We start from the raw sequence: 26157 nt of genomic DNA on the forward strand, positions 1-26157 counted from the left end.
GGGTTACTGCCTGGATCTGTTTGACTATTTATCATGACTACTGGTATTTTTAAGACATCAGTGTGATGCTGTAATTGTTGGTAGAAATGTAGAGAGATTAAGAAAATCAGCTGATACATTAATGAAAGCTACTGGTCGAAGATGTTTGTATTATCAAGTTGATGTTAGAAAGGTTGGTAAATAATACTATAAATATTGTTTAAACCCCAAACCCAACATCTAAAGGTTAACCCCAAGCGTATATTTACAATAATACTTGTTTTTAAAAAGGAAATTATTAAATGAGATAAATGCAACTGGTCAATTTTGCGACTAACATAATAATAATAATAATATTTTATTCTTATGTAGCGCATTATAATATACAAATAATATCTGAATGCGCTTTACATCTGCACATCCGCCTTCTTGTACGTGCATGAATCGATGACAGACCTTATTGTCTGAGGCACTATTTTTCCAGTCAGATCTAGTTTCACTCATTTTCCATAGCCCTCAGTCTTGACCGGCATATATAGCTGACATGGAGCCCATGCCACCCTAATTAGACCATTTAAACTGAACTCTGATTACAAAACTACAGAAATAATTAAATGAAAAAAATGAACACTCTAAATAATCGCCATACTTGTTTTCAATTTGTAGAACAAACATCGGATTGTACGGCGTACAAAAACAGAGGCATGCCACGCCCACATCCAGTGCATGCCTTGTCAACCACACTGTCCACATCTGGCTAGCAATATTTCAATTACCAATTACCTCCTGACTGATTGACATTTTTTCACTTTAAGCCACCCAATGCCTGAATTACAAATAAAGAATATTGTAGTTTCTATTTTGTATTGCTTTGTTTACAACAGCCTCAAGATATTTTAAATGCTATAGATGAAACATTGAAAGTATATGGGCGAATAGACTATCTTATAAACGGTAGGTTTTTCTTATCTATAGTAGGCCTATGTATTATTAAATGTTTATCTGATGGCAATATGGAAATTATGAAAAAGTACTATAATGTTACTCATAGAAAATATTTGGTAGATATAAATTCTTTCATAACATTAAAAAATCACAAATGTTGGAGTGGTCCATGTTAACTATTAAAAATCTAATCTTAATTAGCAATAAAATTTTTACAATTATCAGAAGGATAACTGCTAGTCACTGCTAATGAACAGAACAATGTACTCATTCTATAATAGTTATTCTCCATAAATAATTGACTATATGAATACCACTGAATAGAATAGCATATGCATTGTTTTATTATTTTTAAACAGTGACTAGTTGTTGCTCTCAAAATGTCACAGCCGTATTTTAATTTGCAAATTAAAGTAAAATGATTTGTATTTCGGATTGTGCACTTTTGTGACTATTTTGAAATAAGACAGTGTTTAAATATAAACAAATGGCTAGACTTTTACTTTAAACATTTTGCTTTCTTTTTTTCCTAGGAGCTGCAGGAAACTTTCTTTGTCCACTTGAGAGTATGTCGTATAATGCATTTAAGACTGTAATTGAGATAGATACATTGGGAACGTTTAATACAAGTAAAGCTATGTATGAAAGATACTTTAAGGTAGATTTGTAAAGAGTAAATTCTGGAGATCAAAATGCAAATTTTACTTAAGTATGATAGGTGTATGTAACTTGTTAATGAATGGTCAATAGTTTTGTTCCGCACCGAAAAACTGAGAACATATCTATTACAGCCACTCATAACACATTTGGGGAATTAAGGCACCCATGAATTAAATTTATATTGGAGCCTTCATATATCGAAAGGAAACAGTTTATGAATTACATGATATAGTATATATTTATTTACCATAGAGATCTCTATCTTCATGTGTATGTTGACATTTTTACTGGACAATAAAAAAGAATTAGCCTACGATATAACTGAACCTTTCATTTCGCTTCAATGGATGGACATGGTTTAACTGAGTTCAAGCAAACCCTAAATTTACCCAGCTATTCTACCTTTGTTGAGTTTTAGTGATTTGTCCTAGCAACGATTATCTAGTCTACTGAAAATGGCAAAAATATTCATCAGTTGGTAAAGAGTAATTCATAACAGAATACAAATGTAATAAACACAATTATTACATTGAATATTAATTAATGACATTGTATAATTTGATTCCAGAATAATGGTGGAGTGATTATTAATATAACAGCAACTCTACATTATAGAGGCCAGGCATTACAAGCACATGTAGGTTCTGCTAAAGCTGCTATAGGTATGTATAAAAATTTATAATTCAAAGGAGCCATTTTAGTGAATGAAACTAGTTAACTCCCCTCATCCTGTTTTTACCAAAGTTATTATAGTGATAAGTGTTCACTGTGATTGTCAAGACATTCCTATAATTGAATAATGAAATACCTTTATGAAAATTTAGCTATCATTTTCAAACCACTCAATATTTTGATCTGAAAGTGAAAATGTCAAACATGGTAATTGGGTTGTTTCTTCCTATTTTTTTAATGTTTTTCGGAAATGGCAACATAACTGCGGAACTGAAGGCCACATAATGCTGAAAATTGATAGGGTTTGTTCTCTCATTGATCTCAATAATGCTTCACACCGAATTTTAAAAAAATATGTTAAAAACTGTTGCTTCTATCAAGTTAACAATGTTTGTATAAAAGTGGGGATCCCTTTGATGCAGAAGGTCATAGAATGCTGGAAATCAATATGGTTTGTTCTCTTATGACTCTAATGCTTCACATCAGCCTCTGTAGCTTCTATCCTGTTAACAAGCCAACTGTGGATGTATAGAAATTGACTTCTATTTGGCTTAGATTTGTCATTCGCAAGCTGGTGGATGTATCATTTTGCTACCTTTCAACTTATCTCAAGTGTCTATGTTATTTTTAGAAACACTTACACGCCATATGGCAGTGGAATGGGGACCTGATAGAATCAGGGTAATGTGTGTAGCACCAGGACCTATTGCTGATACAGAGGGCATGAGAAGACTAGGTTAGTAAATTACATTTCACTTCATAATGTATTGAATGTATTGGTACAGTAGAAACGCAGCCACTCCTACTCAGCGACATCTCCTTGTAAGCAGTCACAATAAATTCCCCCCGTAAAAATTCTATTGTTTCATCTCTTTATTCAACAGTCACTCCTCTAACGCGGCCAGCAGTCACTATTTTACTAATAAATTCAACAAAACATCGCCCATTCAACGGCCATTGTTGAATGATACCCTCTTGTTGTTCTTTGTAACACCCCCACTAATCCCGTGAGTAGTAGTTAATTAACTAGACCCCCACTGATCAGGTAAAAAGAAATGTAAAAAGAACAATCAACCCGAATTAATCTTTTGTTTTATTAAACGACTAACCTGATCATTGTTTTCACGCGTAACGACACATTATTTGATACTGATTGAATAAAATAAAAGTACCAAGTTTTGTCACGATCATCTAGTATCTCTTTTCCATTGCCACTTTGTTGTTAAACAGACGTTTTAGCGCCTCCTATAATATTACATACAGAGTTACACCCCCTGTAAATAGGTGATAAAATCAGCGATGTTAATTTGTTCATGTGCTTTTTTGATAAAATAAAATTAATTCATCGATTTTCTTCACAAAAATGGATAAATATTATCAAATGCATAACAATGGTAGAGAGTAGTATCGAAGGTTGGTACAAAATGATAAGTTTACAGAAGTTATGTCCGAGACTTGAGTAAAGAATTTTCGTTCGGCGCAAGATTCAGTACGGTCAAATTTACTGATGCAAGTATTGATGTTCGCTTTCAATGCATCCAAGTGTAATATTTAATTTATGTCAGCACAAAAAGCACCGAGATTTTATTAAAAGGCCACTCACGTTAAGCGGTCAGTTGTGAAAATTCCCTTGGGTGGCTGCTTAATGCAGATTCTACTGTACATGAAAAAAATGTAAAGTTAGACTTTCCCTTCTTTTTTTAAAAGTAATCTCACAACTAATAAAGAAATACATGTACATAAAATAACTTTATTGCTGTCTGTTGGAAACATATTTGAATTCAGAAAATATGTACCACAACTTCCAAAAGTCTTTAACTTGAGGTTACTGTAGCTAAATATTCTTGTACTTTTTTAAGCTGGAGGTGTCCTACCTGAGGCCTTAACACAGGGCATTCCAATACAGAGAATTGGAGAGAGAGTGGAAATAGGAAATGTTTGCTTGTTCTTAGTAACAAGTATGGCAGAATTACTAACTGGAACAGTTGTAGTTGCGGATGGTGGTTCTTGGTTGGCAAGTTCAAATGATTTTGCTCAAAGGTCTAAATTATTTACTAGTGTGTCAAACAGTTCAAGATCTAAGTTATAGTACATTGGTTACTATAAATATGAAAAAAGCTCAGGGGTAAAAGTTTCATTTTTTGATTCTTATGAGCATACTGTCCAAACTGAAAATTAAATTGCATTTAGAATTTTTAAACATTTTTTTATATGCCCACATTTTCATTTGAATATATCACCTTTACTCCCTAATGATGGTTGAGTTCGAATTTCGCGAAAATCAGACCAAAACTGACGAATGAAATGGCCACCCCTCGTACGCAAATAGTGTATATATGGTATATCAAGGTTGTGGACACTCTAGAGGCCACAATTTTGATCCAATTTTGATGAAACTTGAAATACATGTTTATAACCTGAAGATCTTGGATCCTTTTGATATTCATGTATATTGGATCGTAAGTTCCTGAATTATGGCCCTTGATTGTACGAAAAATCACATTTTTAGCTTTTGGTTCCTCTAGAGGTCCCAATTTTTATCCTAATGAAAAAAACGTTTGAATATTTCACTGTTACACCTTAATGACGGATGAGTTTGAATTTCATGAAAATCGGACCAAAACTGCTGGACAAAATGGCCACTCCTCGTACCCAAATAGTGTAAATATATGGTATATCAAGGTTTTGTACCCTCTAGAAGTCACAATTTTGATGAAACTTAAAATATATCTTTATAACCCAAAGATCTTGGTTCCTGTCAATATTCGCCTACATTGGATCATAACTTCCTGAATTATGGTCCTTGATTATTGTACGAAAAATCGCTTTTTGTTTAGCTTGTTCTCTTTCCATCTCTTGCAAAATGTGGGCGTATCCTACCTGGCAGCCGCTGGTTCTTTCTATATGTCATGCAGAGTTTTGTAATCCACAAAAACAAATTAACTATTTCTAATAGAATAAATGGTATTATGTAAATCTGTGAAAAGGTAGTAATAAAGTGGCTATTGATTATATAGTGCTTTAACAGGTGATATATTGTTACATATTTATGGGTGTTTTTGCTAATAAGTCCTAATGAGAAAAAACTATGATATTACAATAACTGATTATCATAATGATTGTTACATGATCAATGCATGTTATTTAATCAAATAATTGTTACATTTTATTGGATAGTAAATGTGATTTTGACAGGTAAATTGATTTGAGAGGGTTGTGATTGTGCATGTTAATGTAACACATGTTGAAATACATATTTCTATTTTAAAAAATATATTAAAAAGATAAATATATAATAAATTTTATTATTGTAAAACTTGTAAGGTTTTGTTTTATTATTAATCCAAGCATATGAAATGATTTATTATAAAAATTGTAAATATATGAACTAATTTATTATGCTTGATCAACCTGCAGTCACAAGGCAATCTACAGGAGGAAATCTGGAATGCTTTGCCTAAAGGATATGGGTTCAATTACAAAATTTCAATTTAGAAATCTGTTTATAAGCTTTTAACAATGTGGGAAATTTTTCCACGGCATAAGCTCATCAGTCAGAAATGGATCAACTTCTCCTCCAGTAATTGTCAGGTTGGGTATCAGAGTTGTCAAATGCATGTGGTTTAGATCATAAGGTTTGCCACTGAATCAAGTGACGTGATTTCAGACTCTCAAAGACCTGTAGGCACAAGTGAATTAATGTTTGTGCTGGGTGGAGGTTAAAGCCCATGTCTGTCTATCGGATCAGATTTTAAACACTGTCTTCATTAGCCCACTCCGTGCGGAAAATTAGGACGCTACACATAAATCTCCAGTTCTGTTTCAGATGACAACTGTCCCCAAACACTACACTATTTACACTAGGTCATTTCGGTACCAACATGGTACAATTTTATTTCAGTAAGCTTGCATGTAGTGGTCTTTAGCAGATCAGACATACAAATAATAAGTATTAACTGAGACTGTGCAAATCTGAGAGACAACAATACAGATGTGTAATCAAACTGAAGAATGCTCTGGTATGAATCAAAACATGTTTTCCTAACATTATTTTATTCAATGAAAGTTTGCATGATGTAAATAACTGATAAAGATAAATACATTTTATGTATGTCGATTTTAGTAACATACACATTTCTAAAGTCTACAGCTATAGGCCAATGATCTCAGTGCCCAACCAGTACCAAAATACGATTAGTAAGATTACCGACTACCTTTTCATTCAATTCATCTAATTTGTCATCTCCCTTAACGCCCTTTACACAGTTATTATTATTTACAATCCTTATCATTGTTTCTGTGGGTGTGGCACTCTGGCTAGTCCATATAGTAATGTATTTCCGGCTAAACGCTCTTTTTCTTGTAATAGTGTATCTATCTCAGCTTGAACATAAGCATCAGAGTAGTTGAATTCATTACCGATTATAGGATGTGGATGATCACACAGAGAACTTTCCTGGAACAAATAAAAAGGATTAAAGAATTAATATTTATTCGATATTACTTTACTGACACGTTACACCAAGTAGGCAATGCTACGTACCCTTAATATAAGGCCCCGTCCCAGTGGCCGATGGACACAAAACGTATGCAAAAAGGACACAGCAGACGAGCAAACTTTCGGGGGTGGCTCAATACGTTTTCATCCGCTCCAGAAATGGACAAAATTGACGAAAACAGAAAGGAAAAGAACGAACGTGGGAAGTATGTAGCAGGAATGTTCAATGGATGTTCATCGCAAGCCTAGCGGATGAAAGCGGATCTAAGTGGATGACAGCTCCGAAGGGGTTAGGCAAACTCCAGACATCCTTCAATATACCAGATACATCCCAGATACAAACGCTTTGTCCGTTTTGAAAACTTTATATACGAGATGCATACCCTTACATCCTTTCTATTTCCGTGCTACTAACGATGTATAGACGTTCCATGTACCTTATCTTTCCTTCCTCTTTCCGTTTTCAGCTGGAGCGGATGTGAGTTGCGAGGATGCAGAGAGGATACAGTGGACGTTTAACGGATAATAACGGACATGGAACGTTTGGTGCTCGTATATGTCGCGCATTTACATCGTACACGGCAGAAAGTTCATCCGTTATAAAAGTTTTGTGCAGCTCAAAACTTTTTGCGCGGATGAAATCAAAGTGAACGGATGCTCGATGGATAGAGCGTATGAAACACGTATGCAATGAGTACACAACGGATGCATGGCGTTTTCAAACGGAGGGCACGTTTTTTCCCCGTTTTACATCCTCTTTGCATCCGTAAGTGTAGTGGGACCGGGCCTTAAGATAGGTACGTTTCATTTCTCAGGATCGTGGGCAGCTAAAGCAGATTAATCCAGACGGGAGTAAAGGAGAGACCCACGGAGATATCGAAATAAGGGTGGCAAATTATAGGTCGCTAGAAAGGAGGCCGTGAGTCTGTGGGTTGAAGCGTTCTCTAAATAGAGACTTTTGGCAAGTGGAATTTTCCCATCCGTATCACGTATCCGTATCGTATACGTGATATGTTGCGCCAATGTAGTTTTAGAGTTTTGGCAGATTTTGGCGTCGCGTACTTATGCGTCGCTGAACTAAGCTTAGTTCTATTACAGCATCACCACCAGTACTAGTCAAGTGGGCTATTAAAAAATATGTAATGTCGAATCTTATTAAAAATCTTCGACTTCGATTCGACAGCAATTTCTGGTTTCACTAATGTATCATTTCAGAAAGTTTGTACCCCTTTACCATCGAACAAAATCATTTACAGATTTGCAAAGTCCCACCTCCCTAAATTTAGCGCGTAGTTCAACCAGCATGCAGACAGACAGGAAAAGTATGAAAATTCCGAGAAAAACCCATAAAAATAAATGACGAAATTCCAGTCGTTATCGTGGTTAAAATCACATCAAATATACACCTTCGTGTTCTGGGATAGCCTACTCATAGATTCATAAAAACGCTATAACACAACATTTCAGCTTCTAAAAGTAGAAAAAAGACGGTAAAAAAGACGACAATGTTATACGGACCTTTTCCGTATGAAAGCTGATCGATACGTGCTGTCGTATCCGTGTACCGTATCACGTATGAGAAATACACACACATTGATGACGTCACACTCGAAATCTATACGGATACGCGATACGGGCCAGGAATTTACGCTTGCCAAAAGTCTCTAATGTTTGTTTGAGATCCGTGTGCTTTGTGGAACGGATCCCTATAGGTCATTCATGAATTTTTGCTTTTGAAATGCCGACAATGCAACAAAGGCATTATTAACGAACGTCCTACCTAACAAAAATATCGATTTCAGAAAGAGTATTTCCATTTACTAGAAAGAATATACCTTTCATATTTTATAAGAATTGTGAAACGAGGAATCCTGTTCATTTTCAGCAATTTCCGTTAATTACGTCTCGAGTTATGGCCCGATCTGTATGAAATTTATATGCGTTACTTAAATCAGTGAAACGAAGAGATCTGTTAATTTTCAGCTATTTCCGTTAATAATGGCTCGAGTACGTTATGACCCTTGTTCCACTTTGTTGAATCATATTTTACTTTGTTGAACTTTGTGAACGCTCTAACAACAAAAGTTATCATTCAACCTATATAAAATGTGTATGCTGCGTTTAAATTAGTGAAACGATGAAGCCTATTAATTTTCAGCAATTTCCGTTAATTACATCTCGAGATATCGCCCTTGTTTTGACTTTGTTGAACCTTATTTCACTTTGACAGACACCGTGAAAGCCAAAGACAACAGTTATCATCCAATCTGTATGAAAGTTATGTACATCATTTAAATTGGTGAAACGATGAAACCAATTGAAAATCAGCTATTTCTGTTAATTACTTCAATTACGTCTTGAGTTATGGCCCTTGTTTCACTTCGTGGACCTTGTGAACCCTTGAACGACAAAAGTTATCATTCGATCTGTATAAAATTTATATGCATTATTTGAATTAGTAAACGGAAAAAGTCTGCCCAATTCCAGCAATTTCTGTAAATTACTTTCAGAATTAAGAAACCCTTGTTTCAAATTATAGAACCTTGTGAACCCCCAAACAACGAAAATTATGATCTGTATGAAATTGTCTTATAAATGCCCCCCATTACCTCCATATAAAAGAATAAACATGCGACAACCCTTGTCGACCTCCCGGATGATTTAATTGTTGTGGGCGTATGTTTCGTTGCCTGGCAACCTATCTTTAGTAAAAAAAAAAGGTGGTGAGTGGACTTTGGCACTTCCTTTTTAAAACACACACAGGATTAATGTAAAGTTTTTGTTCAAATATGATTGTTTCTTTCCCGTCTTCATTAGCCCAGTCGGTGCAGAAAAGTAAGACGCTAAACCTCATTTCATTTCATTTGATTCTAGTATGTGATCAATAAGATTATCCACATATAAACTTACCAATGATCCTGCAAGATTTGCTATCTGCTTTTGTATATCCATTTTCCAGTTCTGGAAATTAAAAAAAGGAAAAAATGTATCTATTAAAATCGTTTAACTCTTAGCGACTTTGGGGGAGATGAATGGTCTTCGCAATTCGATGTTTGTATAAATCTGCAATAAAAGGGTATAAATGCAAAATAAGTAAATTTCAGATTTTAACCTTTCTATAAACACCTTGATATTAATTTTTGTATTTTGTCTGGTCGGGATATGGTTTGGCTTCAAATTATCGAGAAGAAGAAAAATGTATACGTGTATCCGAACTTTGAAATTGTTTGTCAATCTTTTAATCGTCTATTTACATACTGTTGTGTCTCATATTATGCATGTATTTAAATTTACCACGAAAACAACTTACTTGAAAGATCTCTCTTTTTTCAATGCTCCATTCGTGGGGTAAGGTCCATTCTTCTGGTAATGGCGTATGTTTAGTTTGTGTTGATATGACTGGAATTCCAGTACTACTTGATATTGATGCAGCACCACCACTAGCAGGACGGGCGGCCATGTTATCTCTCAAATGTTAACTTTAAAGACGATTTTTCTGGAGAGGAACCACTGTCAAGTTGAACCTTCGAGAGTTCCAATGTATAATTCTGAAGTAGTTAAATCAAAATGTCAATTGTATCAAGATCTTGCAAACACTTTCTACTCAAATTAACTAACACCAATCTGACCATGATTTCACTTGTATTCGGATTAAAAGACGTGGTAACTAGGGTTTAAATGTAGAGGGTTGTAGGGATTATCGATGTATAGTAACTATATAGGTAATTTACATTACATAAACAGGCTTTTGGGTAAATCGATCCAACATCAATACTCAATAATTAATAGGCTTGGCACATGGCGCCTTGTTAAAGATTCCTACTGATTTATTCAAAACCAAATTGTGTAAATCTATCTTGATAAACAATCTACTGTAATACGAATAATGATGTCTATCTTCAATAGACAGGATATGCCTAGCATATTTTAAAAAAACCCAAAACAAATCTAATCCCACACCTGGATATTTAATGCATTATACAATTAGTGGCAAAATATTAGAATCTGTCTACCACTCACCAATGCAGTGCAGATGCAGTGAATTATATAATGTATTATATACTTTTAAGCTTTTGCTGTACGTTACCTAATATTATTTATGGCCCATTGTCATGTGTGTGTGTGGTATTTTCAACATTTTGTATACATTATTAATATCTGAAGACGCCTATAGAGGACAGACAGCTAGTTTATACGATTTAATGTATGTCAGAATTAAAGATACATTATGGGAGATTAGATAAAGAACTGGCAGTTCTCAATAATAGTTAAAAACTAGATAATGTAAAGGAAATTTGCTGAAAATTTCAGTCAAATTGATCCACTCTGAACCGAGATATTAGGGATTGAATTTTCGGCATACCCTCTATCATCATTACTAAAGTCGGTACGATAAAAATATAGTCTCGATTATCCATTTCATGATTAAATTATGAATGGAAGTCGAACAGCAAATCGGACCTAATCCAATAAACATCGCAGGCTAGCGATGACATCGAGAGTTGATTATGGTCTGGATAAGTTAATTAATGTCTAATTAATAATTTAGATAACAATGTATGTTTAAGTAAAGTAGGGAATTTTTTACCTGGACGAATTTTTCATTTATTTATGCATTTATCTACCGTAAACAGAGAGAGAGAGAGAGAGAGAGAGAGAGAGAGGTTTTGATATCACCTCATAGACGTTTCTATCATGACAATATTACTTTGGTTAAGACATTTGACAAAAAGCATGTTCCTGAACAAAAAGTAACTTCGAATGATATCGTGCTTAAAATTAAGTTGTGGAGTAGTTCAGAAAAAAATCGTTTCTATACCATAGAAATATTATGACATTATGAAAAAATTTTCGTATGATATCGTGCTTAAAAATTACTTTAATATTATCGTTATTGAATAAGTGTGTCGCCGCCGTAGATTCTATAACGAATGCGTCCTTACCGATTGTGGATGAAAATAATATATTGAGACTGAAAGCCGGATAAGAATGTCTCACAAATTCAAACGACACAGTATATTGAATAGAAATTGACTGTCTACGCAAGGTAACAAGCTTTCGAAGTTGGAACAAGATATCTGGCATATTTTTTATACACTCGCATAAAAGGTGCACCGTCAACACGGAACCTTACAGCCTACCCACTTTGCTTCAAAACAGGGTGACGGATAGGCTATTGGTTTGCTTCATCTTTTTTATAAATGGACAAAAGGAAAATAAATAAAACTGAGACGGAAATAATGTTTTCGCTGAAAGTTATTGTCAAGGGGCATATTAAATGGGTATGGGGATAAGGACCGACCATGTCCATGTATTTTATCATGATACACAAAATAAAACGAGGAGCACCAGTGAAATCGATATTTCTGAAATAGGTATTTTTCAAAGTGAACAAACATTTAATGGCATTTCACAGTTTATCTAGAATTGTAACTTTTCATAACATTAGCAATAATAACATGTCGCCCCAAATCGGTTTATGCTCACGAGAATTATCATATAGTTCAAATATATCATGATCAATCACCCGTCATTAACTCTAGTATAATATGCTATAGATTTGTAATTTGAACTTCGTAAAACTCACAAGTATTTTTTTTATGTATGACAAGCTAAGACCGTCCTATATTTACAATAAGGATATTATAAGAAGTGTTTCAACATTTGCAGCTCTTATGCAAATTAACCGGTATTTGTATTGGGTACCGTTCATAATTTTCCACGGATGTATTCTTCAACAATAAAATGTAGAGTAGTTGTCATTTTTGAGACCAGAAAAGAGCCATTAACGCACATTACTGTATAATTATTATCTCTGATTAGAGCTAATCTAATTAAAATCAAATAATCATACTACAACCAGACCCATTTCTCATGCGCTTTGGTTATAAAATTCTCAACGTAAACGACATATGATTTTAATAAGATTATTATAAATTATTAAAATAAAACGCAACGTAAATGCCAAATTTTAATCAGATTGTGATAAAAAAATTTATAATAGTATTAAACGCAAAGCAGACGTAGTTGACGTACGATTTTAATCAGATTGTGATTAGAGTCAATTATTCGTATTTTATAATAACATAGCTATCATCGCTAAATACGTGTACGTGTACCCGTGGAAACGTACAAAAATATTATGCGGCCTTAATTTCGTAACCCTATTTTTCTGCTTGCCTATTTTAGTGGCTATAATATTTAAAGATAATTAGATGTATATGGGATATTTTGTCATGTGAATATTAAATTGTTATGCATGGTTAACTTTAGATTAAAGCCAACGAGTCTCTTATTACCACCATTTTAAGTGATAAGCGTGGCTAAATTACATTATTTATCCGGTATTATCCAAGAGGTTTACCTGACTACAACAGCTATTAACGGATTTAGGATTAAAGAATACATAATAATCCATATTAACTTCCATTAAAAGAAACGACATTGTAACGATACAGGTGAAGAACAAAAACAAATTATGTGACTTAGAGATTATACATCGAAGGCTTCACTAACAACATTGTGTGGTATAGGACTTCGAATGCGTACAGTCATACCTATTGTTGAGGTCTGAAATGGTCCCCCAAATGTGTTCAGTTAAAAACATAGTATGCAAAGAGTGATAGGTCCCCGAATAATGGGAGGAGTTTTATAGTGTTATTCAAGTGCATATGCTGATCAAAAATGATGCGAAAACCGAAAAGTGCTCCCCCGCGGATGAACTCAAAATATATCAGTAGCAAGACAAATGCCAGAAAAGAAATTGAAGCGTGGGTTAAAAAGGATGCCGATCCACTGACTGGAAATTTTGAAGCATCACGAATGTCTGGCCAGCTTACAGATAATGTAACTGAAGAGAGAATGTTAAAATCTAAATTATGGGAACTTTCTAAGGAACGTTATAAATTCCTGTCACAGAATTCATACGATAAAAAAGTTTTCATTGACAGAATGATGAGAAAATCATCTGCAATGCGACGTGTTATGTCAGCAAGACAAAACGGCGAGACACCTGGACAGGATTCAACGAAAAGTCGTACAAATAATGCTCGTTATGCGCTTTTGGAACGAATGGATCCTACTAACAATCGAAAAAAACCGCCGGTACCACCAGGAGACGATAATGAAAAAAAATGCGTAAAATTCACAGAATCAACACTGAAAGGGGCTTCAGCTTCACTTTCGTCGGATTCGAGCTCAGATTCCGAACCCGATTCCGAATCTGAATCTACACCTGTAATACGGTCGAATCTAAGACCCATAGACATGCTGCCTAAAGCCATGGGATCTGTGGTGAGGGAAGTTATTGAACAGAAGATTATCGAAGAAAAGAAACCGTGGTTGGCGCGAGATAACAGAAGTGGTATACGCCGGAAAGTAACTCCCCTTGATTTTAATAAAGACCCGCGATATGCCGATTTACATCACAAACTCTGTCCCGTGAGTAAGAAATCACCAAGCGTTGATATTCGAACAGTGGTCAACAAGATCGAATCACTTCATGTTCAACCGAAAATGCCTAAAGACGGCAAACCGAAAGTACAAATGAAAGCTTTCATGAGGCAAAAAGGTTATGCGTTTCTAAACTAAACGAATATTTAAAAAGACAAATTGTTCAGTATTCTGGGGTTGCTCAAGCATTTGTGCACTTTCAGAAAGGCAGCAAAAAGTTTCCGTTTTCAACACGTGCTCGAGTAACAGAGCCAACCCCAACCTTCAAACAATATAAGCACCTACATTAGGAGTACAAGAGCGCCGTCATTTTGGATTCACTTTGATGTTTGGATTTAATTGATACCATTATGTTTTAGTCTATGTTTTGCTGTCCATTCTTCCTGCATAGTGCATGACATGTGTCAAACACGACAGGCTAATTAAAAAAAAAAAAAAATTTTCGTTCCTTTTTTGTTTTGTTTAACATACAGTAGAAATGAAAGTATAGCATTTTGTCCTGGGGAGATGGGTAGATGGCTCAGTGGGGCTGACTATAAAATGATAATTATTTGGTTCCTTAAGTAGCTTTCCAAGGGGCACCAAAGGGGGACTGGGGCTTCCGAAATTTTGAGGGAAGCACTGGGGTTATGCGATATTCAGCATTCTGCGAATTTCAGTTCCAAAGTTACCCCCATCACCAATTTTTGCCGAGATATCAAATTTGGTCAACATCCAAGTTTTTCTTTCGGATAAGTTGCTGTCGAGACAATAGAGACTTTTGGCAAGTGGAATTTTTCACATCCGTATCGCGTATCCGTATCATCACGTGATACGTTGCGTCAATGTAGTTTTAGAGTTTTGGCAGATTTTCGCGTCACGTACGTGTACCTCGATCAGCTGAGCTTAGTTCTATTACAGCATGATGACAGATATCTACCAAGATCACCATCAGTACTTGTCGCTGAGCTATTAAAAAAATTTAATGTCAAATCTTATTAAAAATCTTCGACTTCGACTCGATTGCAATTTTTGGTTTCACTAAGGTATCATTTCAGAAAGTTTATACCCCTTTACCACAGAATAAAATCATTTACAGATTTGCAAGGTTCCGCCTCCCTAAATTTAGCACGTAGATCAACCATCATGGTTAAAATCACATCAAATATACACGTTCGTGTTCTAGAATACACAAAGATTCATAAAAACGCCATGATACAACATTTCAGAGAGAGAGAGAGAGAGAGAGAGAGAGATAAATGGGGTTTAACGTCCACTCGAACAACATTTCAGCGTCTAAAAGAAGCAAAAAAGACGGTAAAGGGACACGGCAATGTTATACGGCCCTTTTCCGTATGAAAGCTGTTCGATACGTGCTGCCGTATCCGTGTGCCGTATCACGTATGAGAAATACACACACATTGATGACGTCACACGCAAAATCCATACGGATACGGACCAGAAATTTACGCTTGCCAAAAGTCTCTAGTGTTAAGTGTAGGCGTATTTCCAAGCTTTGCGTGGCTATCTTTATTGGAATGCGTGAAAATATATACTGAGCGCCATGGAAAACGCATCACTTTTTTTTCCCAAATATTTTATCACTAGGTGGTTTTGTATGTATAATATTATGCAATACTATGAACTATTGTTTCACACAATGCTCCCAAACGCAAAAAATATCGGCCCGTGTGCACAAAAAAAAATTGCACGAGATGCACATGAAAAACCCAATATTCACGTGCAGCATTGTGTGTGAGCCCTTAAAAACATGTTTTCAACTTAATGTGCAGTACATGAACTGTGAAACATCAATCTGTCGTAATTTGTTGTTGGACGTGTGAACGAATCGAGCTAGAGATGCCGAGACTTACTGAAAATCAACGGAATGAAGCCATGGGAATGTCCAGGGCTGGCATGTCTACACGTGCTATTGCCAGACATTTCAATTGTCATCAGTCCACTATTGTAAGGTTGGTGGAACGTGTTCGAGTTACTGGATCAACACGTGACCGTCAACGTCTTGGTCCACAACGCGTTACAACCCAGGCTCAAGACCGCTACATCCGGGTCACTCATCTGCGTGACAGATTCCGCCCAGCGACTCGAACAGGTACAGCAGTCGTCGGAAGACAAGGACAAGTAAGTGCCAACACCGTAAGACGTCGTCTAAGAGAAGTAGGACTCCGTGCACGACGACCTTATGTTGGAGCTATCCTCAGGGATCATCACCGTCAGCGGCGTTTGATATGGGCTCAAGGACACCAGACATGGAGAAGAATAGACTGGCAAAGTGTGCTCTTCAGTGATGAGAGTCGCTTTCATCTTTATCACGCTGATGGCCGTCAACGTGTGTGGAGACGTCTTGGGGAACGTCTTGCAGACTGCTGCGTCTTCGGAACGAATCGATGGGGTGGGGGAAGTGTAATGGTGTGGGGAGGCTTCACATTTCATCACCGGACTGCCCTACACATTTGCAGGGGTCGCGTTAATGCTGTAGCCCACCGTGATGATGTCTTGCAACCAATTGTTTTCCCGATGTTTCGAGCGCACCCACATCTTCAGCACTTCCAACAGGATAATGCACGTTCGCATACCGCCCGTTTTAGTATGGACTACCTGGCTGCTAACAACATCAATGTCTTGGACTGGCCAGCCATGTCTCCGGACATGGCACCGATAGAACATGTCTGGGATAAGATTGGACGCCGTCTGTATCGGAGACCACAGATGCACACCATTGCTGCTTTAGAAGCTGCTCTTGTCCAAGAATAGAAAAATTTGCCCCAAGACATGGCACCGATAGAACATGTCTGGGATAAGATTGGACGCCGTCTGTATCGGAGACCACAGATGCACACCATTGCTGCTTTAGAAGCTGCTCTTGTCCAAGAATAGAAAAATTTGCCCCAAGCCTTCTTTCAAACATTGGGAAATTCCATGTGACGTCGCTGCACAGCGTGCGTAAGAGCCCGTGGAGGACACACGCGCTACTGACATCTGTGTCGTACTTTTGGTTTTGACCCCTCTGACTTTGTACCCTTGATTAAACATCCATAAGTGTACAAATGTGTTGTTATTGATGTGTTCCCATTTGAATATTGTTCACAATAAGAAATAAAATAAATAAGATATGTTTACAGGATCATTTTGTTATACGAAAAACTAAGTGATGCGTTTTCCATGGCGCTCAGTATATTAGAATAATTGTTTTCCGTCTATGTGATATTTATATATACCCCACACATTAACTAATGAAGCAATTGGAATAAAGGTATTGTAAAATAGCTTTACCTCAACAATATACCTGTAAGCCGATATACAGGGATATGGCGAAAGCTGATTTTGAAGAATGGTCTGGCTTGTACAAAAAGCATATAACTATTATTACTATAAGAAATATGGATGTCAATGTGAAATCAATAGAAACATTAAATGGTTGTAACTTGAGTTAGCATTGAACTACTTGAATAATATTTGGTTAATATGGGTTTTTTTTAATAAAAACAAGAACAGTCTAGTATGATTGTGGTCTAAATCACTATATTTATCCTTTGTCATATTAGGGTTTTCATATAAGATAACCATCCAATTTATTTTATTGTTTAGTACATTTTAAAACTTGCTACTGTGCAAGTAAAATAAAATATAAATTCAATCGGTATTTAATATCAAATTGATTCAAGCAAGGAAAGAATAATCAATTACATGTATATTCAATCGGTTGAATATAAATATGTTAGAGTGGTTCATTACACAATATTCTGACAATGCACTGTGATTTATTACAAAAAATGCAATATTCATGGGGGTATAAATGTGTTTGAAAATAATCTGCAGTCGTTTTTGTTGCGATCGTGGCAACAGTTTTAATATTTAAAATGCAGTTGTATTTTGTTCATGGGTTGACTGTTCTAGGCATTGCAAGTAAGTATATTTAATTAGTGTTATTTTCATATAACAACGCAAATGTTTTTAAGCTACGATTGCTTTTCAATCCGAAAAGATTTATTATCGTGCTTGAAGAACAGGGTAGTGTACTAGGACATCTACTGTTTTTATTATCCTCTAATGATATTGAGAATAATGATTAAATCAGACATCCGATTTTTTGCCGATGACACCCCATTCCATTTAGGAATAAACGACAAGGAGGCATGCGCGATTATTCTTAACAATTACCTTAAAACAATAAAAAATACACGGAAACATGGTTATAGATCTTTAAAAAGAAACTCTAACCCTCGAAATAAAAGAAGTAACTGAACATAAACATTTTTCAAAACAACTGCCAAGCTAATAGCTACATATATAGAGCATTTTTATTAGTCTCAAAATTAGTAAATCGTCTTCGTTCATTTATTCCCCCACCCTGTCAGTTGTGAAACAAAACTTTCTGTGAGAAAAGTGTCACGGCCGTAGGCTTTATCCTTCTCCATGTAATGGAGCTAATTCTTTTTGCACAGAACCAAAAAACTTTGTATTTGTCAGTATTGCAAGTATTTTTTTTTACATTTGACTTGTTGCAATTCACACTGTACACTTAGCATTAGGGATGTAAAACACTTACAGCATAGCATTGACTTTTGACTCAAATACCCCGTCACCGCCCCCCCCCCCCCCCAAAAAAAAAGATACACTGTCTTGTTAAGGTATACAATCTGATTAAAATGCAGATACTAAACAGCAAAAAAAAAAAGAAAAAAAAAAGAAAATAAACAAAAAACGTCAGTACGATTTCAAAAAACGTCAGTACGATTTCAAAAAACGTCAGTACGATTTCAAAATCAGAGAGGCACTTTAATCAAATCATTCTAGAAAACGGCTTACTAAATGGATCAAAGCAATTTTTTGTGAACAGTATGTTGGCATATTAGTGATTAATTCATCACAATTTCAAGACATTACGAGAAGGCTTAATATATCAGTATTTGGTGTGTCCACCGCGAGTGTCAATAACAGCAGAGCAGCGTCTGTACATGCAGTGGACCAGACGATTGATAAACGCCATTGGCACCTGGAACCACACTCTCAGAAAAGCCTGGCGCAATCCATCGGCTGTGTTTGGTCTCGGTACGACGTTATTAAGTCTCCTCTGAATTTCATCCCAAAGAAGTACAATCGGATTTAAGGGTTATATAACAACTCTTCCAGATCCTAGTGAAGTAAAGACTATAAAAACGAAACGAAATAGGATCTGTGCACCTCACGCTAAAAACGGGTGTTTTATAAGAACTCTTCCAGATCATAGTGTAGTAAAGACTATAAAAAACGAAACGAAATAGGATCTGTGTTTTAATCAGTTTGTGTAGAATTAAGTAAATGTATACATTATGTTAGAGACTCTGGCTGTGTTTCCAAATAACCCTTCTGGACATACTGTATTTTTAAAATTTCAGTTTGTTGCTATGCTGCTACAATGCAAAAACGAGAGGTAAATATTCTTACACTTTACGAGAAATATAATTTCTAATATTCAATATTTACATATCTTCTCTATATTAATTAATTTATGTTCTCTATTATGACCATAACTTTTGCGTTGTGGTGCGTTTTACCGTCCAAATTTATCACCCGAAATTATGCCGTGGTTAATTAATATTGCAAACCGAAAAAGGCTTCTCGGCTGGGCGTTTTTGTGATATCCGTGGTTGCAACTCATTATGGAAAACCCGGTCTTTACGAGGACTGGCTGAAAAATTCTAAGCCTGAATAATCAATTGGGTTGAATCAGACTTTTGCCATTGAATGAATCATAGACATAAGAACTGCAACTGTAGTGTTATTATTGTCTTCATACCTACCCATTGAAATCACAAGAAATGGACAAAACTGACCAAAAGCCATAGGGCAGTCATCAAGTACCTGCCACTGAACCCAACACAGATATATGCCAAAATGGTCTCCACTTAAGAGGATGATGCCCCTTCCTTTTCCACAGTCAATGACCGGAGTTCTTGAAGGCCAGAAACAGCAACCATTCAAGAAAACATTACCCTGGTACATGGCATGGTGATGACTGATCGACGATCAATCTGATTAAAACACAGATCCTATTTCGTTTATGGTTCAAAATTTCGCGTTAATTGTCTTCACAGCACTGGGATCTGGAAGGGTTGTTATATAACACGCGTTCTAGCTGATGTGAGGAATTAGCCACTGAAATGGTCTATTACGGCGACTTATTGGCGTTCTCTGCACGGAACTATGGGTAAACCCCTAGAAACGTCAACGTTTATTGATTAATCAATGTCATAGGGTCAAAAGCCGCTCATATGACCCCTGACGCGACCCCCCAGTACAACTGGTCAGATCTTCGGGTAGTGTAGGTCATCGAAAATATAAGAAAAAACGAAACGATATATAGATCTGTATTTTATTCAGATTGACCACTCAAAATATTGCCAGTGTTGTGGGCATCTCTTATGAGAAGGTCGAGCACATTATCGCCAACAAGTGACAAACGTTTCTACAAGATGGTCAGCAAAGCTCTTGACTGTGGATCAAAAGCGTGTCAGATTCCTGACGTCCAGTGACAATCTGTACACCTTTGCAGCAGATCATGGTAATTGTTTGACCAGATTTGTAACCATATAACCTATTGCCAAAAATGAAAAAGGAACTAGTCGGTCGCCAGTTTCCTTATCCGTTCAAATCTAATACCACGCAGTAATTCTGGTTGTGTCATGCGAGGGCTGATTGAAAAGGTTTAAGCCTATCCGTGAAAGACCTGTACTAAGTCCCCTTCGAGGTATTGGGTCTTTAATGGACGGCAAACAGGTGTGACGACAATAAATTAAGATCATATAAAAAGTTGTCCTGTATGTAAAACAGATCGAAACTAGTGCATGACTTACGCTCGTATTACAAACATACATTATGCAAGAGCTAAATCTACCTATTACAGGTCTTTTTTTAGGCCTGAAATGTTATCTGAATTATTAATAAGACATTAATTAACTTATCCAGACCATAATCAACTCTCGATGTCAACGCTAGCCTGTGATATTTACTGGATTAGGACCCCATTTGCTGCTCAACTTTCATTCATGATTTAATCATGTAATGGATAATCGAGACTATGTTTTTTTTCGTACCCACTTTAGTAATGATGATCGAGGGTAGGCCGAAAACTCAATCGCTAAAATATCGGTTCAGAGTGGATCAATTTGACTGAAATTTTCTGCAAATTCCCTTCACATTATCAAGTTTTTAATTATTATAGTGAGAACTGACAGCTCTTTATCTAATCTCCCATAATGTATCTTCAAAGATAAATATTTCATTTAATATTAATAGGCATGTGAGTATGCTGGGTTGAAATCTACACATACTATGTGTATAGAGAAAAATGTTGGTGAAGAAATTCCTGTAGATGATGGCACTCAAAAAGAAATAATAGACAGACACAACACATTAAGAGCTGGAGTTAAACCGTCTGCAGGAAGGATGCCAGAAGTGGTACTGATAGTATATAATTTTTATCTCTGATGAAATTGAATGGAATGGTATAAGTATAGGGTTTAACGACAATTTACTGTGCGACGAGAACTTCACCAACACATTGGCGACCTCCAAATTAACTGATGAATTCGTTTAGCAAGCAATCCGATATGGGTAGACCGCGGTTTTGGGTCCTTCCGAACGAACGATTGGGCACGTGGCATATTATAACAACCTGGATTGTAAATCCGGAATATTCCTTTCGGCCTACGTTGGGATTCGAACCAAGGATGGCCATGAACCCTCTCTGAAATGAACTACTAATAAAAGCATATTGCTGTGGAAACTTTTTATGCATATACACTTACACCACGCACTTCCCTTAACCACGCAATTTGTTTTGGCTTTTACTAAGTTATAGCCTTGCAATCCATTATTAAACGGAAATTTTGCACTATTTCATTCTTCAATACATTTTTGTCTTCAGATTTGGGATGATGAGCTGGCTCTAATAGCATTAAAGTGGGCACAACAGTGCGTATTCGGCCATGATGAAAATGATAACAGAAGGACGAAGGGTTGGCATATACTCCTTTTAAATAGATAGATAGATAGATAGATAGATAGATAAAATTATCACATTATATTTCTCAGATTTATATTCCAAATTCGAGCATTTAAGAGCAGTAAAACCCCAGATAATATAGTATATATGTTTCTTTTTTTTAAACCATATACAGCTTATCCTAGTGTTGATATTGGTCAAAATTGTGCGTACGACACCAAGACTTGGACAGAGGCGATAGATGCTTGGTATTCAGAAGTTTCTAGTTTTAAATTTGGTACTGGTTCTATAGATGGTGAAACAATTGGACATTACACGCAGGTATATTGATTATTATTGTCTTGCAAATTCCGCTTTTATGCACAGTTTGTTTGAGTCCGAATAGTCAATAAGTGTATTGTAATGGACCCTAAGTGGATTGTCGTATGCATGCTTTTTTGAAAATACAGAATCGTTTTCATGTTTTGGTTGGTTATAACTAATACCAAATATTATGTTTATTTAGGTTGTAAATGATAATGCTGTACGAGTGGGCTGTGGTCAAGCCAAATGTCCAGATGGTAGCTCTGCTGCTTTTAAAGAGCGGTCATTCGTATGTAATTATGGTAGAGGGTATGTTACAAACTGTTTCTCATTTTCTGACATGAAATGGGATATAACGTCCTACTTTTCTGCACCGATTTGGCTAATGAGGACACGCATACGCCATGCTGTGTGCTATGAGGAAAATTTTGCTCGGATAGAGGCGCTACGGTCCACCCTTATATCGATTTCCAACTGTCAAGATACACTGATCAGCAGTGAATATTCGCTAGGCCGCTACAATCACTGATAAGGATGACATCAATGCGACTTACTGAGCCACAAATATTAACTTTTTTCCTCCGACAAATTAAATTCTAAAACATATTTTTTATGTATTAGAAAAATAAATAATGACGTTTGACGTATTTGTAGGTAAAAATTATTCCCTATTTAGTGCAAATGGGTATTAAAATGAGTAATGTTTATGTAAACAATCCATTAAGCCAATGATTGACACCGCGTGATGAGACGTCACGTGTTGAAGGTAGTCATCTTTTACAGAGATATTAGAAAACTTTCGTAATCCTCTGTGGAACAAATTGCTTTCAAGAGTTCCTTTACGTACACGCCACTGTGTACACGGCACTTCGGTTTTCATCCCATCCGAAAGACTAGATCGCTGTCCTTGTCAGGCCCTACGTCCTGCACCACTGACAAGGGGTTCTCATTTACTAACTATTTCAATTTAACTAAACTATTGTTGTTGTTATTAATATTATTATTATTATTATTACATACTATACTACTTTAGGTGTATTCAACTAAGTAAGGGTTGTATATATTGTATATATACCGCTTTTCATTATTAGTATATAATTTGTATTGTAAATAGGGATAGGGGTCTGACATAGGCATTTTGCCTGTTCCCCAATTTTCCATTCATTTATAGTGAATAAAATATGTTTATAAAAAAAAAATTAATAACTGTAGCCAATAACCCACAAGAGCATCTTACCATATAGACAAAGTTATCAGATTACAGACGCATTGAACGTCATTCTTCAACTAAGTCGTCCGGGCAGTCAACAAAGGTTGTCGCATATTTTTTTCTTTTGTAAGTAAGGAGAACGTTTACAACACATGAAAATCTTATTACGAGTAATAAAGGGCCAATCCCGATAATATTTTGGAAAATAAAACGGGTTAATTTTGTGTTAAAATTACTTAAAATCCTCTAGCTTAGGGCCGAGCAACTAACCCAATATATTTGATACGTTTACAAAAACAACTTAAACCCATCTTAATCTGGAAGTGGAGACCGGTGCCCAAAGCTGTATTATGCGGTGTCTGGATAAAACCAGCCTTTTATTTTATAAAAATAATGTGTAGGTGAAATTTACCTTTCGTTACCAAGTACAGCACATGGGTCATTCAATGTATAAACCTCTAAAGAAACGGGAATCGATTATCATGTCACCCAACGAAAGAATTGACCCGAAATCTTAAAAGGGTTAAGTGTCCGGATAAGCAGTTTTAGCGTTCACGTCTAAATGACTCAATATTTTGAGCTGAAATTGTGAGACAGGGTAAATACACCATTTCTTTATATTTTGACGCTAATTAAAAATCCGAGTACATGTACTCGGATTTTTAATTTTGAGACTCTGTTCAAATCGGGACAGTCCCTTTAAGTAATTACCAGAAATCATTAGAATTTGTTTCGATTCTTTGTCTCACGACCTTTAAAAATCTATATTAACTTTAGCCTCTAGAGCAACCACAGGATTTTTCAAAGTGATCAAGAGTCCTAACTCTGGCAGTAATTATCAAAAATCGTTGAACAAGACTAGGATCCTTCGTTGCATGACCTTAAACACTGTGTATAAATGTCAAGTCAATCGGAGCTAAATCGCTAATATTTGGGAGCTAGAAATTGACACAAATGGGTCCCAACGCATATAATAATATAATATGAATGTATCTAAACTGATATACATTCAATAGTTTCCTTTTTTACTCTAATTTCAAATCAACTACTTTCAGCGAAATGCGCCAGAAGTCTCAATCGAATTTCAATCTCTAGTGTCTGGTTATTCCAGTCTACACCGATAGTATTTATTGCGCATGCTCTCCAGATCAGAATATGCCGTCACCGTTTGACATAACTTGTGGAATATGTCTAGCCTCGTTCTTCGAGTCCCTTGTTAAAATGGCACTGAAACTCATTATGGTAAACGATTCGTGTACCAATGGTAAAATATTTATTTTGACTTAAATATTAGATATCAGAATCTCACCTTTTCCCGGTAAGATCACAACATCAATGCTGGTTTAAATTGACAAACAATTCGTTTTTTCAATGTCGAAGACTTTGGATGATATTGAGTTCGAGACTTAGCTACTTTAACTTTAGCCTCTAGAGCTTCTACAAGAAAATAGTTGAAAATCAATAGCCTTCTTTGTCTCATGACCTTAAACACTGTATATTAATTTAAAGTAAATCAAATGTTAAATTTAGCTTCTAGAGCGTCCACAAGCACTTGTGGACGCCGAACGGGGGGGGGGGGGGGGCGACACTATACGACCACATTTCAATGTGGACGTATAAAAATGGTAATAAGTTATAAAATCATAAAAGGGGCCAAATGTTGATCCAAAGGGGACACCAATTATGTGACTTTCCATCCACACTGGACGTAATTTATCTTTTAAGGCAATATTCATCTGAACTAAAGAGACCGTACGTACTGGATAACCCGTGTGATGACTGTCCTGGACACTGTGACACAAAACTCAACCTTTGCTGTAAGTATGGTTATGTCTTAAAGTTGGGATAGAATGTAATTTTGAATTCAATCTGTATTGAAAACAAAAGATATAACTGTATAGTCACATCACGGTAAATCTTCAATGCCCTGTAAATTGTTGATCCAGGATCAAAAAGAGATTTACCTTTTAAATTTTTAAAATTTATTCTGGTTAATTGCTGATTATTTGCTAGTACCTCAATATAAGACCCGCCTGGATTTAGAATTTTTATACGCCCACATTTTCATGTGGACGTATTATGCCGTCGCCCCTGTCCGTCCGTCCGTCCACAATTGGTTGTGGACACTCTACAGGTCACAATTCTTATCCGATTTTGACGAAACTTGAAATATAGGTTTATCTCCAAAATATCTCGGCTGCTTTCGATATTGGCATGTATCGGATCGAAACTTCATGGATTATGGCCCCTGTTTGTACGAAAAATCACGTTGTTAGCTTGTGGACACTATAGAGGTCACAATTTTTATCCGATTTTGTTGAAACTTGAAATGTAAGTTGATAACCCAAAGATCTCGGTTCCTTTCGATATTCGCTCATATCGGACTGTAACTTCCTGAATTATGGCCCCTGATTGTACAAAAAATCACGTTTTTAGCTTGTGGACCCTATA

The 26157-nt window shown here is 36.0% G+C and overlaps 2 protein-coding genes and 1 long non-coding RNA gene across 5 annotated transcripts in view; all 3 read left to right on the forward strand.

The window, feature by feature from the left end:
* Positions 1–5517, forward strand: part of LOC126811702 (peroxisomal 2,4-dienoyl-CoA reductase [(3E)-enoyl-CoA-producing]) — an 11904-nt gene extending 6387 nt beyond the window's left edge. For all 3 annotated transcript variants that reach the window (XM_050537541.2, XM_056098437.1, XM_050537540.2), the window contains 6 exons: positions 55–172; positions 864–933; positions 1458–1582; positions 2153–2246; positions 2888–2992; positions 4116–5517. In XM_050537541.2, coding sequence (XP_050393498.1) covers positions 55–172; positions 864–933; positions 1458–1582; positions 2153–2246; positions 2888–2992; positions 4116–4345 — 742 coding nt within the window. In that variant the 3' untranslated portion in view covers positions 4346–5517. The remainder of the gene's footprint in view (positions 1–54; positions 173–863; positions 934–1457; positions 1583–2152; positions 2247–2887; positions 2993–4115) is intronic.
* Positions 5518–13207: 7690 nt separating this feature from the next.
* LOC126811708 (uncharacterized) lies at positions 13208–14619 on the forward strand. Its single transcript, XM_050537568.1, has one exon. The coding sequence runs from the start codon at positions 13439–13441 to the stop codon at positions 14342–14344; it is 906 nt and encodes a 301-aa protein (XP_050393525.1). The 5' UTR covers positions 13208–13438; the 3' UTR covers positions 14345–14619.
* Positions 14620–17987: 3368 nt separating this feature from the next.
* Positions 17988–22421, forward strand: LOC126811068 (uncharacterized). Its single transcript, XR_007675373.2, has 5 exons — positions 17988–18112; positions 19585–19619; positions 21485–21646; positions 22116–22206; positions 22369–22421. It is a non-coding gene; the product is annotated as an uncharacterized LOC126811068 (long non-coding RNA).
* Positions 22422–26157: the final 3736 nt, after the last annotated feature.

Source organism: Patella vulgata, chromosome 2 (assembly GCF_932274485.2).
Source record: "Patella vulgata chromosome 2, xgPatVulg1.2, whole genome shotgun sequence".
Classification (NCBI taxonomy): Eukaryota; Metazoa; Mollusca; class Gastropoda; family Patellidae; genus Patella; species Patella vulgata.

What these genes read in the sequence shown, in the direction of transcription:
- LOC126811708 (XM_050537568.1), top strand. Translation starts at nt 13,439, where the DNA reads ATGATGCGAAAACCGAAAAGTGCTCCCCCGCGGATGAACTCAAAATAT.